We start from the raw sequence: 18,942 nt of genomic DNA on the forward strand, positions 1-18,942 counted from the left end.
CTAACTCTTGCCATGTATCCTTGCTGATCCTTGCCATGCTGCTCCCTGTCTTGATTTTGAAACTGTGAGTGGAATATGAAAGGAATCAAAGGTGAGACTGGGGGTTTAGGGATCTAGGAGCACCACACCTGGAGACCTGCAGGTGTAAATGGATTGGAAATTTGAGTGCAAAAGTGATTTACAATGGACTAAGAAGGGTACGGCTAAGAGTCACTTGGGTTTTTTGTATGAAGGCATAAGCAATCCTTAGGGTTGTGTATAATTTTTACAATATTATGTAGGTGGGCAGTTTCATAGTATCCCTGATGGTGTTGTAAAGGAAGCCCTTTTTTCGCAGAGGGCCAATATAAAACCAAGAACCGAATCTCAAACCAGGTCATTTGCCCTGGTGGACAAAAGTCACAATTAACTTTTTTAAACACTCAAATGAAACTGACAAAAATTCTCAGTGCCATCATTTTCACAGCTGATACCCAGTTCCTCTACGGCATATGGGTTGCGGCTGAAGCTTAGAGTTTGTTTTTAAGTTCTTTGAAATGGAGATTAAAATTTAATCAGTGTAGCGAAGTCCAGAATTTGCTCCCCATTGTACTGGAAATCTTTCTGAATATTGTCTGTTCACCCTGGCCACCACTCTACTACTAAGGTACAAGTTCATTGCCAAAGTTTGCATTAGCTAATATGGTAAATTTTGTTGTTTAGTCATTTAGTTGTGTATGACTCTTTGTGACCCCATGGACCAGAGCACGCCAATGAACTTTGTCAAATGCTTTGAGGGTTAGACTGCGATTGTCCTAAGATTGCTCATGGCTGCTTAAGGGCAAGAGGAAAAGGAGCTTGCCTAGTGTTTAAAGCAAGTGATCATAGGGTATGAGAGTATGGGATAAAAAGATGGAACGTGTTTCAAGCACCCTTACAGCAGAATGAAGACAGAATGTGTTAGACTGGGACAGCTGTATGTGTGGTGGTTAAGAACAGGTTTTGTGGCAAACCGATGTGAAAATACCTTTTTTAAAAAAAACACACAAAAAACCTTACTTTCAAAAGTACATTTTATAAGCCTTGTGATCTGTTTTTGGCTTTCACTGAACATTATGAAACAATTGAATGTCATTTCCTGTGGTCTGCTATACAGGAATACAGTGTTTGGCTGCAAAAGCAGAGTCATCTGCTTAAAGAGTAGGGAAGGGCGGAAAAGGCTTGAACTCAAAGCTTTGCATTGATGCGATCTCCCCTTATCTATAAAAACCTCTTAAAAGCTGCACTTCCTCTGCTCATCCTTTGCCCTTTTTCTCTCCAACATAATTGCAGCTTTGTCTCTTTTTCTCTCACCAAAATTCACCCTGCAGCTGATCCCATGCATATTTATTCAGAAATAATCCCTACGACGCTCAATGGCAGATGTGCATAGGACTGCAACGTTAGAAGTTTGCTCCCATGCACCTTTACTGAAAAGGAAGCTGGTGTTTTATTTCACTGGCATCAAAGCCTTGAAATCTTTAGGTTTTACCCTTCTTTACCTGGAGTATCAGCCGATACCCCTCATATTGAGAACATTTGTGGACTGTTGAGCGGGGAACGGGGCTATAAACTAGCAGGGAGGGAGGGAAGATATAAATTCTCCAATGGAGACTGTGTTATGTCATCCTAACATTTGTATGTATGTAGTCAGGCTGTTTACTCTGGCACCAGTACATTCCCACCTCTTTTTTGAATCCCCGTAGATAAGAAGTTATTTGTGGGTCACAGCTATCTCAGTAGTTTCTTCCGATACAGTACATTTTAATGCTGTTTTTCCCAAGCAAGCTTGGCTCAAAAGTGTAGTTTTATCCCAGGTGTGTACAATTGAAACAGAATTGCCAGGTACTATGTGTTGAGTGAAGACATCTGTCTCCACTCACTGGTGTGAATATATGTTAGGAGATACTAATCCACATCAAATCATCCTGATGTGTACACTGAGTACAAATTTGATTTGGCTCCTTCCACTTACCAGAACAAAAAAGTAATGACTGGTGAGTTAAGTTACAGGATTGGGAGAAAGAATCCTGCCTGTTCCTTTTATTTTCAACTCCCACCCACCCACACTTTACTTATGAATGATGACACCATCATATGTAGGTTGACCCACAGAACTAGATCTAAAAGTACACGGTTACAAAAAATCCATAGATAAATGTGAAACATTTCATTATAACAATAATTTTATTTGAGAATAGGCACTGTAAGAATTGTCCAGTATAATGGATTACCAGTATAATGGATTACCTTGTTTCTGTAAATATATTTATGTCAAAATGAAGTTAAAAAGAAGAAAATATGATTGAATATGTGTTTCAAGCTCCTGTAATCCACCGTGCATCAAGCAAAAGTCTGATAAATTTTAGATAAGATAAAACTGCTTGCATAATGGGAGCATTTATTCAAATGTGCTCTTTTTAAAATGTTAATACCTCTATGTGTAAGAGTTTTATTCACCTGTTGCTATATTGACTTTAACATAGTCAGTAGAAGATATACCATCAAAATATTATGCAAGTTTTTTTGGGTAAATAAATGCCCGGTTAGTTACAAGAATACAAAAATAAGGCAAACCATTTCATTAATTTTGCAAAAGTAGACAAAAAGTTACTGTAGCCATATATTTCAGTCATACCACTGAAAAGTGATTGCCAGTACAGATCGATTTTAACAGTCTAGACAGAATGCTTTACAAGGCATAAGATTATAATGCAATCAGTTTTTAATCACAAATGCAAACTTCAATGGTTCTGCCTTGCAACTGCCACAACAAAGGAGATATCAAGAAAAACACGAATATTTGCAGGATTAAGGCTTGTTTTCCAGTTGGACGGATGCAAATGCAGTGATCAATGGGACCACAGGTCATACTTTCTACAAATTAGATCTTTCCTTTGCAGCAACATGAGACGCTTGGGTGTAGGTACGAATACAATCCTAGAAACAAGACAAAAATAGTTTAAACCACTGACAGTCAGCATGGGTTGTAGGAGCAATCTTCTAACAGAGAAATTCTTTAGAGACTGGAGGGAGAATCTGAGGATGCAGGAACTACCAAATCCTAAAACGCCAGAGTAAAAGTGAGAGAGCTTTTCTTTTTAATTTTTTCATTCCTTCCATCTCCTCAGATTTTCCCTCCTATTGACCCCAAAACAGAAGGAAAATAAGCATGGCAGTTCCACAGCTGCCATACTCCCCCCCCCTTGCTTATGTTGGGGGAACAGGAGGGCTTTACTCTCCCAGAACTAAGGGATTATCCTAAGAATACGATGATTTGCTGGCATATTGGCAAATACATTTTTGTGCAATACATTTTGATATGACACTTAAAAAGGAACAATTGATCAAGGCAAGCTTGAAGGGGGGCTTTGGCCACTTGAACTGGCAGCATTTAAAGTTTGCATTTTAAACACCCCACCCCCAACTCCACAGTCCTCTCTTTCGATCATGCACTTTCATCTATGGCAATTTACAGATTAATGCCTTAGCCCCTCAGCGCACAGTAATTTGAATGGAAGTTGTTTTCATACCTTGTTTCCCCCTTTAGCATTGTACCTGTCCAGGTGGGCTTGGATGCGGGCACCATAATCAGGATGAACATCAGCAAAGTTTTTCACCTAGATTGGCAAAGTGAAGTTGAAGAGCAAATATAAGCCTGCATTAAGATTTCCTCCAAAGCCCCTTCTCTTCCCCTGTTACACCTCCATGGTCAGAGGCAGTAAGTCTCTGAATTCCACTTGCTGGGAACTGCAGGTGGGCAGAGTGCTGTTGTGCACCTATCCTGCTGGGGTGCTTCCCACAGGCATCAGGTTGGCTACTGTGAGTACAGGATGCTGGACTAGAAGTGCCATGAGCCTGATCCAGCAGCCCCTTCTTATGTTCTCAAAGTACCGTATTTTTCGCTCTATAAGACGCACCAGACCACAAGACGCATCTAGTTTTTGGAGGAGGAAAACAAGAAAAAAAAATTCTGAATCTCAGAAGCCAGAACAGCAAGAGGGATCGCTGCGCAGTGAAAGCAGCAATCCCTCTTGCTGTTCTGGCTTCTGGGATAGTTGCACAGCCTGCATTTGCTCCATAAGATGCACACACATTTCCCCTTACTTAGGAGGGAAAAAGTGAGTCTTATAGAGCAAAAAATACGGTATATGTAAACTATGCCATCTGCTACTGACATGGAGATTTGAAACTACTAACTGGGTTTGAATGAAATAGCTTCCAATTTACCTCCTACGACCACAGTATTACACAGCTTCCCTCCAAAGTTGAAATCTAATTTTTGCATGCAGAAGTCATAGCTTTGTCCATGTGCTTTCTGTGCTACAGCATGGACCAAAACATCCCTAAATATATCCAGGTCTTACTTGAAAAAGTAAGCATGGAGGCTTACTGTCTTTCAGCTGACAAGACTCCCTGTCAGAGTAGTTACTCTACTATTACTTTATCCTTATAATTTAAATAATATTTCAAAAAAAGATTGTTGAAGGCTTACCTTTTACATCTGGGTTTTTTTTTCTACCTTAACTTTTTTTGTCTGTCTCATATTTTCATGCATCTTAAAATAAGGTGGCACACAAGTCTAAGATTATTGTAGGGTGTACATTAAGAGCATAGATCAGATGTCATCAGATAAAAGTAGCAATTTATCACTTACAGCCTTCTTCTGAATGAAAAGCTGAGCATCTTTAAGATGGCCAGCGATGTTCTCGCAAAGCCTCTCACGTTCTTCTTCACTCAGCACTTTAGTATAGAAGTCTCGTACCTTTAAATGAAAATGAAGGACAAATTTCTCTCACATTATGGATGTATCCTGTGCTGCATAATTATTAAGATCTTTTATAAAATAAAATAAAAACTTTCAGCTGAGAGAGTCTCACTACTGACTTCAAACTCCACCATCAACACTGGGAACAGAAGGGATGGCAACAGTCTTATCCCCGAGATGTGTCTCACATTTACAGTTTACAGCTCAATCTAAAGGCAGGATCTACCAGGATGAGAGAGTTTGGATTTGGTAGATTTTGAGCTTTCCTGGCCAAGCATAAACCTTTCATCCTGTTGGAGCCCGACATATGCTGGCAGATATCACTCCCCCTGGCTCAGCTGGTTGAACTTGTGCTGGTGGAATTTACACAGGCATTATTCTATTTTTTAAAGGGGGGTGGCATTTCAGGAAACACTTGCATATATTCCAAACTCTAGGCCATGTGACCTAGGGCCCAATTATCAAAGCTTGGGCAAACACTCAACTGTCGGGTCAGCTACTGGTAGCCCCTCCCAGAGGCTCCTGAATTAGGCAAGTTCATTAATTCCAGCAGATCTCCCCAGGGTAGGTCTAGGATTGCCTAGAAATACAGGCCTAGAAAAGAGCTTTCATTGATCTATTTGGGGGGGGGTATATGAAACTCTACCACTTGATACAGTAACAAAAGGGGTAATGCAGAAATGGCCTAGAGAAGCCACAGCTAAGTTTCTGCCAGATGGATCACAGAAAAACTTTTAACCTGCTTTCAAGGTAGGTATTTTGCAGATGTCTCAAGAAAGTCAATTCACTCCATAAAAAAGCAGTGTATACATCCAACTCAGGTCCAAAATAATTTTCCATTTCTAATCTACTTACTTGAGACACGTTGTCCTCATTTGCACTATTGAAGCGTTGCACATCACCAGAAAGAAGCACACGGCTCTCCTTCAAGTTGGGCTGGTCTTCAGGGCCAGTAAAACTGTTGGGATAATAATTTGGGGCACCACCTAGAAGAAAGAAAGATAGACAGATAGATAGATAGATAGATAGATAGATAGATAGACAGACAGACAGAGACGTAGATGTAGATTTAGCTATAGATATGAATCCATTAGATGTGTTTCAAATGTGCCTCATACCTAGCTATTAATATCGGGGGCGGGAGGTGGGGAGTCAGTATACAGCAATAATCTCCTCCTAGAGGAAAAAGTCAACTAGAGTCTCTCAACACTCTCACTCTACAATCCTTATCCGATTCTGATTTCCAAAGCGAGAGGTGATCAGGGTATTGTTTCCCAGTAACTGCTTCCATATGAAATAAGACTACTTGATATAAAATAAGACTACTGCTTCCCTTTCTTCATTCTTACTGATAAACAAAATACTGTAAATGGAATCTAGTAGAACATTCAAGAAAGATCAGCTCCCTGCCTATTATAAGCTCTTGGTTGGGCACCGAAGCCAATTTCTAGAAGTTCTTTGAAGCAGTATAATCACCTTGGTGTGACTTTAAGTATAATTTTATTGCAGTTCTCCGAAATAATAGGCATAAATGTTTGAAGCCAAAATAACTGTTTACAGTATAACTGTGCATCTGTTCCCTGTTTCTCCATTCAAAAGGCAATACACTTTTGATTAAACTATTTTATGCATCCATATGGCTAAAAAAGTTCACAAAGGACACACATTTTAAACAAACTTCTGCTCACGCAACAGGACCTCCCCTTCATCTGTTCTACAGACAACTGCACATTCCCCAAATTTGTTCTGAAGCTGCTTGGGGATTCTCCAGAACAGATCTGGGGGGCTAAACACTCATGAGATGTTGAATTTCACCCACAGTTAGGAATCTAACATGAAGCAAAATTAGAACACATATCCAAACCGTGCTAGAAATTCAGAAGAAAATGTCCTTGCACATGGTATTGCAGATTACTTCCAGAAGACACCTTTTGGAATTACCGTATTTTTCGCCCTATAGGACGCACTTTTTCCCTTCCAAAAATGAAGGGGAAATGTGTCTGCGTCTTATGGGGCGAATGCAGGCTTTCGATGAAGCCTGGAGAGCGAGAGAAGTCGGTGCGCACCGACCCCTCTCGCTCTCCAGGCTTGAGGAAGCTCTGCGCAACCCTTGGGAGACCGGCGCGACTTCGCGCCGGGCTCTCGAGAGCTGTGCAGAGCTGTCTGCAGTCCGGGGCTTTGCGCAGCTCTGCGCAGCCCCTGGCTTCATGCAGCCCTAGGGAGCCCGGTGCGACTTCCCGCCGGGCTCCATAGGCTTGCGGATAGCAGGCTGTTCTCGGGGCTGGGGTAGAGGGAAGCTCAGGCTTCCCCTGCACCAGCCCCACGCCTTGGGGGGGGGGAATAATTTTTTTTCTTTATTCCCCCCCCTCAAAAAAACTAGGTGCGTCCTATGGGGCGGTGCGCCCTATAGGGCGAAAAATATGGTACCTTGGTTGTCAGAAATGCACATAAATCCATCTCTCTGGTAGTTGGCAATTCGAGCTCGGTAAGGACAGTTTACAGGAATTTGAAGGAAGTTGGGTCCCAGACGATGTCTATGAGTATCTGCATATGAGAAAAGACGACCCTAGAATAATATAATGGAGAGAAAAGAATGGAGGGGGTAAGTTTTCTTTAGATTGATGCTGACACCGTGCTGCTCCATGCTTTATATTATGACAATACCCATTCTTCTTAAGTTGCTCCTGCTCCTAACGTCTACACAATAATTCTTTCTCACAGGGGCAAAAAGAACATAATAGGAACTTAGGTCCAGGGTGCAGCAGGGATCACCCGAACCTTATATCCCACCAAGATCAGTTGCAGGAGTGCCAACCAAGCCTTTGGTGTCACTAACTCAGTCCTGTGGAACACTCGGCACAAAAGGTGCCCCTGATCTCTACTGGCAAACTTCTAAATGCCAGCTGAAAACTTTTCTATTCCTCCAGGCCTATGCAGGCAATTAAGAGTACACCCCCCCATAGGTTCCTGATCTTTATTTTTAACGGTTTTAACTTGCTTTCAATATTTTATGATTTTATTGTATGGTTTCATCTTATTTTTACCATTCTAAACTGCTTTGATAAATTTTGGGGATAGAGTGGTATACAAATATTTTTATAAATAAATAATGCAAGAGCAGACCTGCTGGATCAGAAGAAATCTTTCACTCCAGTATTCCGCTTCCCGACTTGGAAATCAATGTAATTTTCAAGTGTATGAATCTGACTGCTCTCACCAGGTGAGATCAGGACTACTTTCCTGAACAATTTATAAGCTGATTTGGGAATTTAGTCTCAGAGACTGTTGAATGCCACTGTGGAGTTACATTCTCAATATTTATTTAAAACAGCTTACAACAGACATTACTATATATTCGCTAATAAGCAAACTCCCAAAAACACAGTCAAAGGTAGCCATGAGAGACTTTTGTGTTTTTGCTTGGTCTTGTTTTGTTAAATATGCTTTTATTTAAGGGGGGGGGCTCAAATATTGTGTACGCTTCCAGGCTGTACCTGAATTGAACTGGCAGTGCATAAACAAAGTCATTCTGACCTACTGGCAAGAATACATTACTAGAGCTAGACAGCCGGAATATTCTGCTGATATTTTCTTTGTTATGAAACAGCAATGGGAGACCCACAGGTCCAAAATATGTGACTCATTTGCCAAAGAAGCTCCACCCTCACCGCTGAACCATCGTCAAGATTCCCTTAGCTAAAGCTTGATATATTGGAAGACTTAAAAAAATAAATTGTTAAGTGCTACACACAATAAATTGACTGAACATTTTTATAGGTAAAAACATACTGTAATTCTAACTAAATACATACCCAAAGTTGCTGCTCACTGTCTTAACCTATATTAATGGGGGCAAAGTGTCAAAGAGAAACATCCAATATATTAAATTATGAAGACATAAAAGTGAAAAACCCACAAATCTTCCACTCAATATGTTTATCTGCAATGAGATCTTGTGCTGATCACATGCCCACCCTTGTTACCATGCTAGGGATTTGAACTTCCAATAATGACCACCCACTTTTGATCCAAGTACAGTGGTACCTCGGGTTAAGTACTTAATTCGTTCCGGAGGTCCGTTCTTAACCTGAAACTGTTCTTAACCTGAAGCACCACTTTAGCTAATGGGGCCGCCTGCTGCCGCCACGAGATTTCTGTTCTCATTCTGAAGCAAAGTTCTTAACCCGAGGTACTATTTCTGGGTTAGCGAAGTCCGTAACCTGAAGCATATGTAACCTGAAGCATATGTAACCTAATAGGTCCTGCAAGCAGAGCAGACTTCTGTAACCACAACTGGGCTCTCCCTTTCCACACATGCTCCTGTGCCTCCCCCATTGGCTTCAAGGGGGAGGGATAAGCCCCAGAATAGCATGTGTGATGGAGGCGAAATCAGAAATGCTCACACTCTTTAGCACTGGGCTGAATTCCTCCCTTAAAAAAAAAAATGGGAAGGGGAAGTAAGAGAAGAGAACAAAACACACACCACACACCATGGAAAAATTGGAATAGTGGGGAAACCTCCCATTAAGACATCATCCTGGTGTTATCTTTTCTCATTATATTTGACACTACAGGTATTAAATAGAAAATACCAGCTGTATTTAAGAAAGGGTGCTCAAACTTTTTACCATCAAAGCCCACCTGCAGTTACAAACTGGTGGTACAGGGGCAGAGGGAGTCACAATGCGGTGGCAGAGTTTGGCCATTATTAACTTCCACCTTGTAATATCCTTGAACACTTCCTCTGGCACTTCCCTTCAGAAGAAGATCTCCCCATCAACGCAGACCACACCAGTCACCCTTCCTCATCATGCAATAACTTGCTGATGTTTGCATTGGTCTAACTAAAAGGCTATGCCACAGCTAATGGAAGAGGCAGGCAAGCGAGGAGGCACTGAACAGGCAGTGGCATTGAAGTCCTCTTAAAAGTGCTCCCATGGCCCACCATCTGTTAAATAAACATGAAAGCATACTATACTCCTTACCTGCAACATTTTATCAGGGCTAGGTTCAATTCCTGGAGGCATGTTGCTTGGAGCAAAGGCAATTTGTTCCACCTCAGCAAAATAATTGACAGGGTTCCTGTTTAAGACCAGCTTCCCCACCGGGATCAGAGGATAGTCTTTGTGGGACCAAATCTACAAAATGCAAGAATACAATTTATTACAGATAGTTTCCAAGTGAATCTTTCCACAGAGATGCAGAACTTTTATTCCTTATATCCAATATGTAGGGTAAAGGAATGGAAATTACGCTTACCTTAGTTACATCAAAAGGATTGAATGGATATTTCTCAGCCTGTTCAAATGTCATCACCTGGATATAGAAACTCCAAGAAGGGTAGTTTGCATTAGCAATAGCATTGTAAAGATCACGCAGGGCATAGTCGGGATCTTCAGAGGCCAGTCTTCCTGCTTCTTCAACAGTAAGGTTTTTGATTCCTTGATCAGTCTGCAAAAATCAAAATAACATTACTTTGAATTTTTCATTAAAATTTTTTTTTACTTAAAAATTGCATCCTAGTAATGATGAAAGAAAGAAATATTAAAATTGGTCTAAAGATCTGCTGTGAGAGAGGGCATGGGTGACACCTGGCTTGAGAGCAGTACATGTGAAAAGGATCTAGGAGTCTTGGTTGACCACAAACTTGACATGAGCCAACAGTGTGACACGGCAGCTAAAAAAGCCAATGCAATTCTGGGCTGCATCAATAGGAGTATAGCATCTAGATCAAGGGAAGTAATAGTGCCACTGTATTCTGCTCTGGTCAGACCTCACCTGGAGTACTGTGTCCAGTTCTGGGCACCACAGTTCAAGAAGGACACTGACAAACTGGAACGTGTCCAGAGGAGGGCAACCAAAATGGTCAAAGGCCTGGAAATGATGCCTTATGAGGAACGGCTAAGGGAGCTGGGCATGTTTAGCCTGGAGAAGAGGAGGTTAAGGGGTGACATGATAGCCATGTTCAAATATATAAAAGGATGTCACATAGAGGAGGGAGAAAGGTTGTTTTCTGCTGCTCCAGAGAAGCGGACACGGAGCAATGGATCCAAACTACAAGAAAGAAGATTCCACCTAAATTAGGAAGAACTTCCTGACAGTAAGAGCTGTTCGACAGTGGAATTTGCTGCCAAGGAGTGTGGTGGAGTCTCCTACTTTGGAGGTCTTTAAGCAGAGGCTTGACAACCAAATGTCAGGAGTGCTCTGATGGTGTTTCCTGCTTGGCAGGGGGTTGAACTCGATGGCCCTTGTGGTCTCTTCCAACTCTATGATTCTATGATTCTAAGAAGCTGCCATACTGGAAAGAAGCCTACAGTGGTACCTTGGTTTGCATACATCTTGGTTTGCATATGTTTTGGATTACAAACACGTCAAACCCGGAAGTACGTGTCCCGATTTGCAACCTTGTTTTGGATTACAACCCTTTTTTGGGGGGGGGGGATTACAAACAAATTTTTTGGGGGAGGCCTCATTGGCGAAAGCGGGCCTTCGGTTACAACCTGTTTTGGTTTACAAACAGACCTCTGGAACATATTATGTTTGTAAACCAAGGTACCACTGTATATGCAGAGGTGGATAGAATGGCAGGCATCACTACTCCTAAACCAGTATCTCAAGTGCAGTATTCAATCTTTGCATAATGGAGATGCTACAAGGGGATAAACATGTTACAGTACCCATTTTTCATTTCTTGAAGTAGGAATAGGTAAGAACTCCAGGTGTGGGGTACGTCCAGCTATTTAGGAAATTAGTATTAACAAATGTGAAACAGGAAAACTGAAATCATTACCTTAGCATGGAATTTGCAGTATACAGATTTCCCGTCAGCATTGACTAGCTTAAAAGTATGTGATCCGTAGCCATTCATATGACGATGTCCATCTGGAATGCCACGATCACTGAACAGGAATGATACCTAAATATAAAGCAAGAGCAACAAAAGTCTACGTAGGCTCTCTTTCATGAAAGCTCACATAACTAAAGCTAGGTACACCTGTGGACTTCTCTGCACTAAAGAATGCTCCAACCATGGTTTATTCTTGGCATGATATTCTGCCCTCACCCCTGATGATTTTGACCTGCAAAAATAGTACAATACATCATTTCCACATAATCCATTTGAGGGGGTTGGAGAGCTATGTTCGTATCATGGGGCTGCCAGGGAATGACCTGGCGCTGAGGGAGGGGGAGGAACAGGAGCCTTTAGACAAGACAGGAGAGGGAGGGGAGGACAAGCCAAAGGAAGGAACTCAAGCGGTGAGAATGCTCCCAAATGCTGGAGAGCAGCAACACCACTCAACTAGTTCAGGAACAGAGGGAGAGTCAGTGCCCATTCCTTCAGCACAGGATAGGAGGGGGTTAAAACACAGGGAACAAAGGAGGCATCTGGGGCTTCCCAAGCTCCTTTGCTGGAAGAGGAACCAAAAGCCCCCACTTCCTGGATCTGATACCGAGGACTTGGACACATGAAGCCATGTTCTGTACCTTGTACATAATATGTATATAAAGACTGTAAATATATCTCTGAGTGAGCAGAGGTATTTCTTGCAAAAGGCTTCCAGACCCATCACAGTTCAGGTGAGTTTAGGGAAGGGGAAACTTATGTCCTCCAACCATTAGTTTTCTTGAATGGGTGACAGGTATGTGTTTTAGTCATAGCTTGCCCAATTGTAAATGATACAAATATTGTCACATTTTAAAGAATAAAATTTATAGAAAATGGCACAGAGTTGATAAGGGAAGGGTTGTGTTGTGTATCACTCACAAGAGACCAAATACACCAATGTAAAAGAGAATATGTATTTTCACACATGAATCTTTTAGTCTCTGAATCAGAGGATGCGAAAAGGAGACAGTTGACTCAACCTGCAAGGTGAAGAAAAAAATGAATAGAAATTAAAAGAGTAAATCTTACCTGGTGCAGAGACTCAGGGCGAAGACTCCAGAAGTCCCATACCATGTCTGCATCTTTCAGATGAGTTTGTGGATTCCTCTTTTGGGAATGGATAAAGGATGGGAACTAACACAAAGAAGATACAAAGAAGATTTGCATTACTGTGTAGTTGCATTATCTACACAGTCCCTTGTACTAAGTTCACTTTGAAAAGATGTACCTGCAGATAAGTTCCATATATAAATTATATATGCTGTGAAAATTACATAATCATAAATCTTAAAACAAAAAAGGAATCAAAGAAGCAGAAAAACGTGTTATAAAAGCTCTTAATGGAAAAACCCATTGGCGACAGATAACAGATCTACACCGTCACCTGGTGTCACATGTTTATAACGCAGTTATAACGATATAATTGATGAGTGTAGACGAGTCCCTAATATTAGTGGATTATTCCTCAGGGTACAAGAACTGCAATTTGATATTAGAAAAGAAGCCCCATGGAAGAAACAGATCCATGTATGTTGCACTTTTCTCTCTCCCTCTCATTCACCACCCATTAACTTCTTTTGGCTGCCCAAATAAGTATCTGACCTACCAGCATCGCATCTCTAATAAAGAAGATGGGGGTGTTGTTCCCCACAAGGTCCCAGTTACCATCTTCTGTATAGAACTTCATTGCAAAGCCTCGAGGGTCACGGACTGTATCGGCTGACCCCGATTCTCCCGCTAGAAAAGGAAGGTTTATAAACGTGAACACACTGAGAACTGTACACAGTTTCCCCTTCAACCCTGGAGATTGGCATCCATTCTAATATTGAATGTTATAGCGCTCCAATTCCAAGGATGATTATCGTATGTGTATGTTGTCGTTTACAGCTTTTAAGAGGAACTGAATGGAAAGGGGACATTGCACAATGGTTTCCTGTGCAATGTAGTGTCCTTATGTGACACTTTCCTCCTTCGTTGCAAAACTCTTTGTTTTTAAGCACCAGATTGTTTAGTGTGGAAGTGCCTGTACTTTGAAGCTCTCAGCTTATCAAGATCAAACAGACGCCTTCACCATACTCTTTTCGGCACCTCCTAAAAACATTCCTGTTTAGAAAAGCCTACACAGGTTCCCAGAAAGCTGAGGGAATTTTAATCAGTTTTATTATTTTAATTTTAAAACATACAAAAGTAGGGTTGTCTCTCCCCCCCCCTTTGATTTTACTGTTTTATCTTTTGTCAATCGCTTTGAGGTGTGTGTGTGTGTGTGTGTGTGTGTGTGTTTTACAATAAAGCAGTTTACAAATTTATAAATAATAAATGAATAAAGTATAACAAAATTAGTTCCTCTAATGACCCCATTTAATAAATGAGTGTGTACACACAACACAAATAAAATGGAAATGAAAGGAGGGGTTGTTGTTTTTAAGACTTACCAACAGTAGAGAATCGAATAGCGATTGGAGTTCTTTTGCCAATATGCTCAAATACCTTTGCTTTGCAATACCTGGTGATATCATGAGTCACTTCAAAATAGCCAAAAGCTCCTAAAAATGTTTAAAATTGTTGCTTTTATTAAAAATTAAAGATAAGTAGAAACAAACAAACCATCTAAATATCAAGGGCTTTGGTAATAATATCAGAAATGGCAGTGCAGTTTGGGAAGAATAAATATCTCTGTTTCATATAATGTGGTGCTTTTCTGCTACAGCTGTTTCTGGCGTACACCTTAGCATATTGCCTTTTTGACCCTGAGACATTGTTATAGGACACAAAAGACCTTGAGTTTCCATAACAGAACCTTTACACGCAGGCAGGAAATAGGGAATGTTTATTATTAATTTATTTACCTATCTTATGGATTCTGGGGGACGCGGGTGGCGCTGTGGGCTAAAGCCTCAACGCCTAGGGCTTGCCGATCGAAAGGTCGGCGGTTCGAATCCCCGCGGCGGGGTGCGCTCCCGCTGTTCGGTCCCAGCGCCTGCCCACCTAGCAGTTCGAAAGCACCCCCGGGTGCAAGTAGATAAATAGGTACCGCTTACCAGCGGGAAGGTAAACGGCGTTCCGTGTGCGGCTCTGGCTCGCCAGAGCAGCGATGTCACGCTGGCCACGTGACCCGGAAGTGTCCCCGGACAGCGCTGGCCCCCGGCCAATAAATGTGAGATGGGCGCACAAACCCCACAGTCTGTCAAGACTGGCCCGTTCGGGCAGGGGTACCTTTACCTTTACCTTTATGGATTCTGGAGAGCTATGGGAAACAAGAAGGGCATGAGCCAAAATTTGTTTTCAGGAAGCAGTGATTCTCCTTTTATGCCTAGACCAAAGGACCTGAACAGCTGAAGGCACAGCATCTGTGAATACAGGGGGGTCTGCTTCTTACTAGAAAACTTTTGAGATAAGCTGAAACACAATGTCGAGTTGTATATTTTCCTTCCAGCTACAGTTCTTGGGGGCAGACAGCAGTCTAACAGCCTGATGGATCACAAGATGGCTCCTTTATTCAAAATAAACAGGAACATAATTGTATTTTTGAAGCAGTTCTGTCTAGCCTGGAACACCACAGATTTTGTGTTTAATTTGAATAAGGTTTTAAAAGAAACAGAACACAGCTTATACTTTTTTTCTGCTTTAAAATTTGATACGCTCTTTCATATGACAGCTTTTAATGCCCTGTAAAAGGCAGTAGATCTTAGTTTTGGAAGAGATGAGTAGCTTTGATTTCAAAAAATTTCCTTTAGTCCTGAACATTGTTGCAGTGGTTAGTATTATTACCACTATTCTACCTTGGGCTTTAGCAGAACTTGAGAGTGAGGGCAAGTTCCCTCCTCCTTCGGCATTCAGTATCTGCGTACAAAGTACAAGTACGCAAAGGAAAAGGTACAAAAACCAAGAAACTATGAGAAGCTGCTCATGTGATTATATATATATATATATATATATGCAGGTTTTGGTGTCTTCGGGTGTCTTCCCGTGTAAGAGTCGGGGTGTCTGTGCGACGTTTCGACGAGGTCTCACTCGTCATCTTCAGGCTGGTGCTTTCGGCTTCTTGTTACTGGAACAGAGCAGAATCTGGTGTTTGAGTTCCTATAAATACTGTTGAGGGGTGTGGTGTATAGCCTCCAACGTTCTGGGCAGAGAGGAAGTTCCTAGATTAGTGTGCCTCTTCTTCTTTTGTTCCTTAATTACTTGAGGGATATCTTGAGTGATTTCATGAGTGATATTCTGAATACCACTGGGTGGGTCATTAAGTGTAGATTAGTTGCTAAAGCTTTTGTGTCTTGACCTCTTGAGCTTGTGAAGAGTTTTTCTGAGAAGATGGCTGTGCTGCATTTAGTTGTGCTCTGGCTTGGCTTCGTGTATAGGGGCGAGCTGTGGTTTTGTGCCTTGTGCCAGCCAGATCTGTGTAGGGATTGCAGGGGGGTGCAGCATCCGGAGGTGCCACTATAGTTTGGCTACTGGATGGAGTCTGTAATATGTCTGTGGAGAGGGTCTGGGTTTGGGTCTGGTGTGGTTGATTGGTGACGGCGTTCTGTGTGCCTCTGGTTCTGGTGTCTAACGCTTCACACGTTACTAACTCCTTCCAGTTCATAGAAACAATAAAGAAGCAATACCTACATCCCGATGACCTACTTGTGAGCTTCGATGTTGTATCTCTCTTCACTCAAGTGCCCATTAATGAAGCCTTGACAGCCATTCAAAACAAATACAACCCCCCCAAATACATCCTGGACCTGACCAACCACTGCCTAACCAACACGTACTTCATCCACAATGGACAAAGATACAAACAGATAGAAGGAGCACCTATGGGATCACCCCTCTCACCGGTCATCGCAAATTTGTACATGGAACACTTTGAAACCAATGCTTTAGACAAGTCAGAACACAAACCCAAACTTTGGCTCAGATATGTTGACGACACCTTTGTAATTTGGCCACACGGGAAAGAAAAACTAGATAGCTTCCTCACACATCTCAACAGCCTACACCCCAAAATACAATTCACTATGGAAATAGAAGACAACAACCAACTCCCCTTTCTTGACGTCCTAATCTACAAAAAACCTGATGGCTCCCTAGGACACACTATCTACCGGAAAAAAACACACACCAACCGCTACTTACATGCACAATCACACCACCACCCTGCACAAATAAACTCCGTAGCCAAGACTCGCATCTCCAGAACCAAACGCCTGGCTGACAAAGACCACTTGACAACTGAGTTACAGAATCTCTCAAATGTGTTAATCGCCAATGGATACCAGAAAAACAGGGTTACGAAGCTAATCCAAAAAGAAACACCCCCCAAAAACCAGAAGAAAACAATGGCATGGCCCTCCTTCCTTATATCAAGGGCACTACAGACAAAATCAGCAAAATCCTCCATAAACACAATATCAAAACAGCCTTCTGCACCAACCAAAAAATAGCCAATATCCTCAGAAACCCAAAAGACAAAATCCAGCTGGAAAACCAAGGGGTCTATGAAATACCCTGCAAAGTCTGCCCAGCCACGTACATTGGACAAACAAACAGACGAATAAATGCACGTATCGCAGAACACAAGAATGCCGTCAAAAAAGAAGAAAAAACTTCCTCTCTTTTCCAACACATGAAAGAAACAGGACACGAAATTAATTTTGCAGATTCCAAATTGCTCTTTAACATGGAACATCACCACAAGAGAATAATCATGGAAGCCATCGAGATAGAGAAACACCCTCACAACATGAACAAGCGTGACGACACGTCCCGCCTGCCAGACATCTGGAAATTAGCCCTCCCCACAAAAACCGACACCAGAACCAGAGGCACACAGAACGCCGTCACCAATCAACCACACCAGACCCAAACCCAGACCCTCTCCACAGACATATTACAGACTCCATCCAGTAGCCAAACTATAGTGGCACCTCCGGATGCTGCACCCCCCTGCAATCCCTACACAGATCTGGCTGGCACAAGGCACAAAACCACAGCTCGCCCCTATACACGAAGCCAAGCCAGAGCACAACTAAATGCAGCACAGCCATCTTCTCAGAAAAACTCTTCACAAGCTCAAGAGGTCAAGACACAAAAGCTTTAGCAACTAATCTACACTTAATGACCCACCCAGTGGTATTCAGAATATCACTCATGAAATCACTCAAGATATCCCTCAAGTAATTAAGGAACAAAAGAAGAAGAGGCACACTAATCTAGGAACTTCCTCTCTGCCCAGAACGTTGGAGGCTATACACCACACCCCTCAACAGTATTTATAGGAACTCAAACACCAGATTCTGCTCTGTTCCAGTAACAAGAAGCCGAAAGCACCAGCCTGAAGATGACGAGTGAGACCTCGTCGAAACGTCGCACAGACACCCCGACTCTTACACGGGAAGACACCCGAAGACACCAAAACCTGCATTCCTGTACCCGTGAAAATCTACGAAAGCAAATATATATATATATATATATATATATATATATATATATATATATCACATCACCTATGATTTCTTGTTATACCTGGACTAATTAACCCAATTAGCTTTATATTTCATTTATTCTTTTACCATCACCTTGTGATAACCATGTTGTAATTGCTTCAATTATTATGCTTTAATGTAAGATACTCTTCATTTTACAATCATTCCTTCATGGTTTCTAGTGAATAAGACACCTAGGATACATTGATTTGAAATTATAGTACTGATTTGTATTATATGTTGCCGATCAAGTAACCTTTTTTTTTTTTTGCTTTTTTCTATTTACCCTTAGAAAGCAATAACCTTGTTTTAAGAATAGCATTGCTTCAGTTTCACAAGCTGCCTCAGAGCTAATAGTCTTCTTTAGCCCAAACACTTGCATTCAACTAACGGCATGTTTGATCTTTTCTTTCCCTTTCAGCACCATACCCCTATGCCAAACCACACTTTTAATACAAAGTCTTTTATCATGCAACCTAGAGGACGCTGTTCCACAAACACAGGTCTAAAGAAGCTTTGGGCACACTGAACAAATTAAGCAATTATAGTTCTTGTACATCCCCCCCCCCCAAGACTGAGCAAGGGTGACTTGTGCTTATTTCTGTGAATGGATTGCCTTTCTAAATTAGGTCAACATATGCAAAAGCGTGTTGTGCAAGATTTTTGTTTAATCAAAAATAGTAATAATCCTGAATTCAGCACCAAAAGATACAAAACTGAGGGAAACTCATTTTGCGAACTTCTTTGCTTTCTTGTTCCTTCTGTACGCAAAGTTATGTCCACAATATTCAATTCTCCAC

At 41.6% G+C, this 18,942-nt stretch overlaps 1 protein-coding gene across 2 annotated transcripts in view; it reads right to left on the reverse strand.

Annotated features, from left to right (window-relative positions):
- Nucleotides 1-2,186: 2,186 nt before the first annotated feature.
- The window catches only part of LOC309533773 (catalase-like), a 47,819-nt gene continuing 31,063 nt past the window's right edge, over nt 2,187-18,942 (reverse strand). For both annotated transcript variants that reach the window (XM_082225350.1, XM_082225349.1), the window contains exons 3-13: nt 14,105-14,215; nt 13,279-13,409; nt 12,702-12,806; nt 11,577-11,702; nt 10,046-10,237; nt 9,772-9,924; nt 7,214-7,352; nt 5,642-5,772; nt 4,676-4,783; nt 3,552-3,638; nt 2,187-2,958 (exon numbers count right to left, since the gene is read on the reverse strand). In XM_082225350.1, the coding sequence (XP_082081476.1) occupies nt 2,896-2,958; nt 3,552-3,638; nt 4,676-4,783; nt 5,642-5,772; nt 7,214-7,352; nt 9,772-9,924; nt 10,046-10,237; nt 11,577-11,702; nt 12,702-12,806; nt 13,279-13,409; nt 14,105-14,215 (1,346 nt within the window). In that variant the 3' untranslated portion in view covers nt 2,187-2,895. The remainder of the gene's footprint in view (nt 2,959-3,551; nt 3,639-4,675; nt 4,784-5,641; nt 5,773-7,213; nt 7,353-9,771; nt 9,925-10,045; nt 10,238-11,576; nt 11,703-12,701; nt 12,807-13,278; nt 13,410-14,104; nt 14,216-18,942) is intronic.

This window comes from Podarcis vaucheri (assembly GCF_965113315.1).
Source record: "Podarcis vaucheri genome assembly, chromosome: 1".
Taxonomy (NCBI): domain Eukaryota; kingdom Metazoa; phylum Chordata; class Lepidosauria; order Squamata; family Lacertidae; genus Podarcis; species Podarcis vaucheri.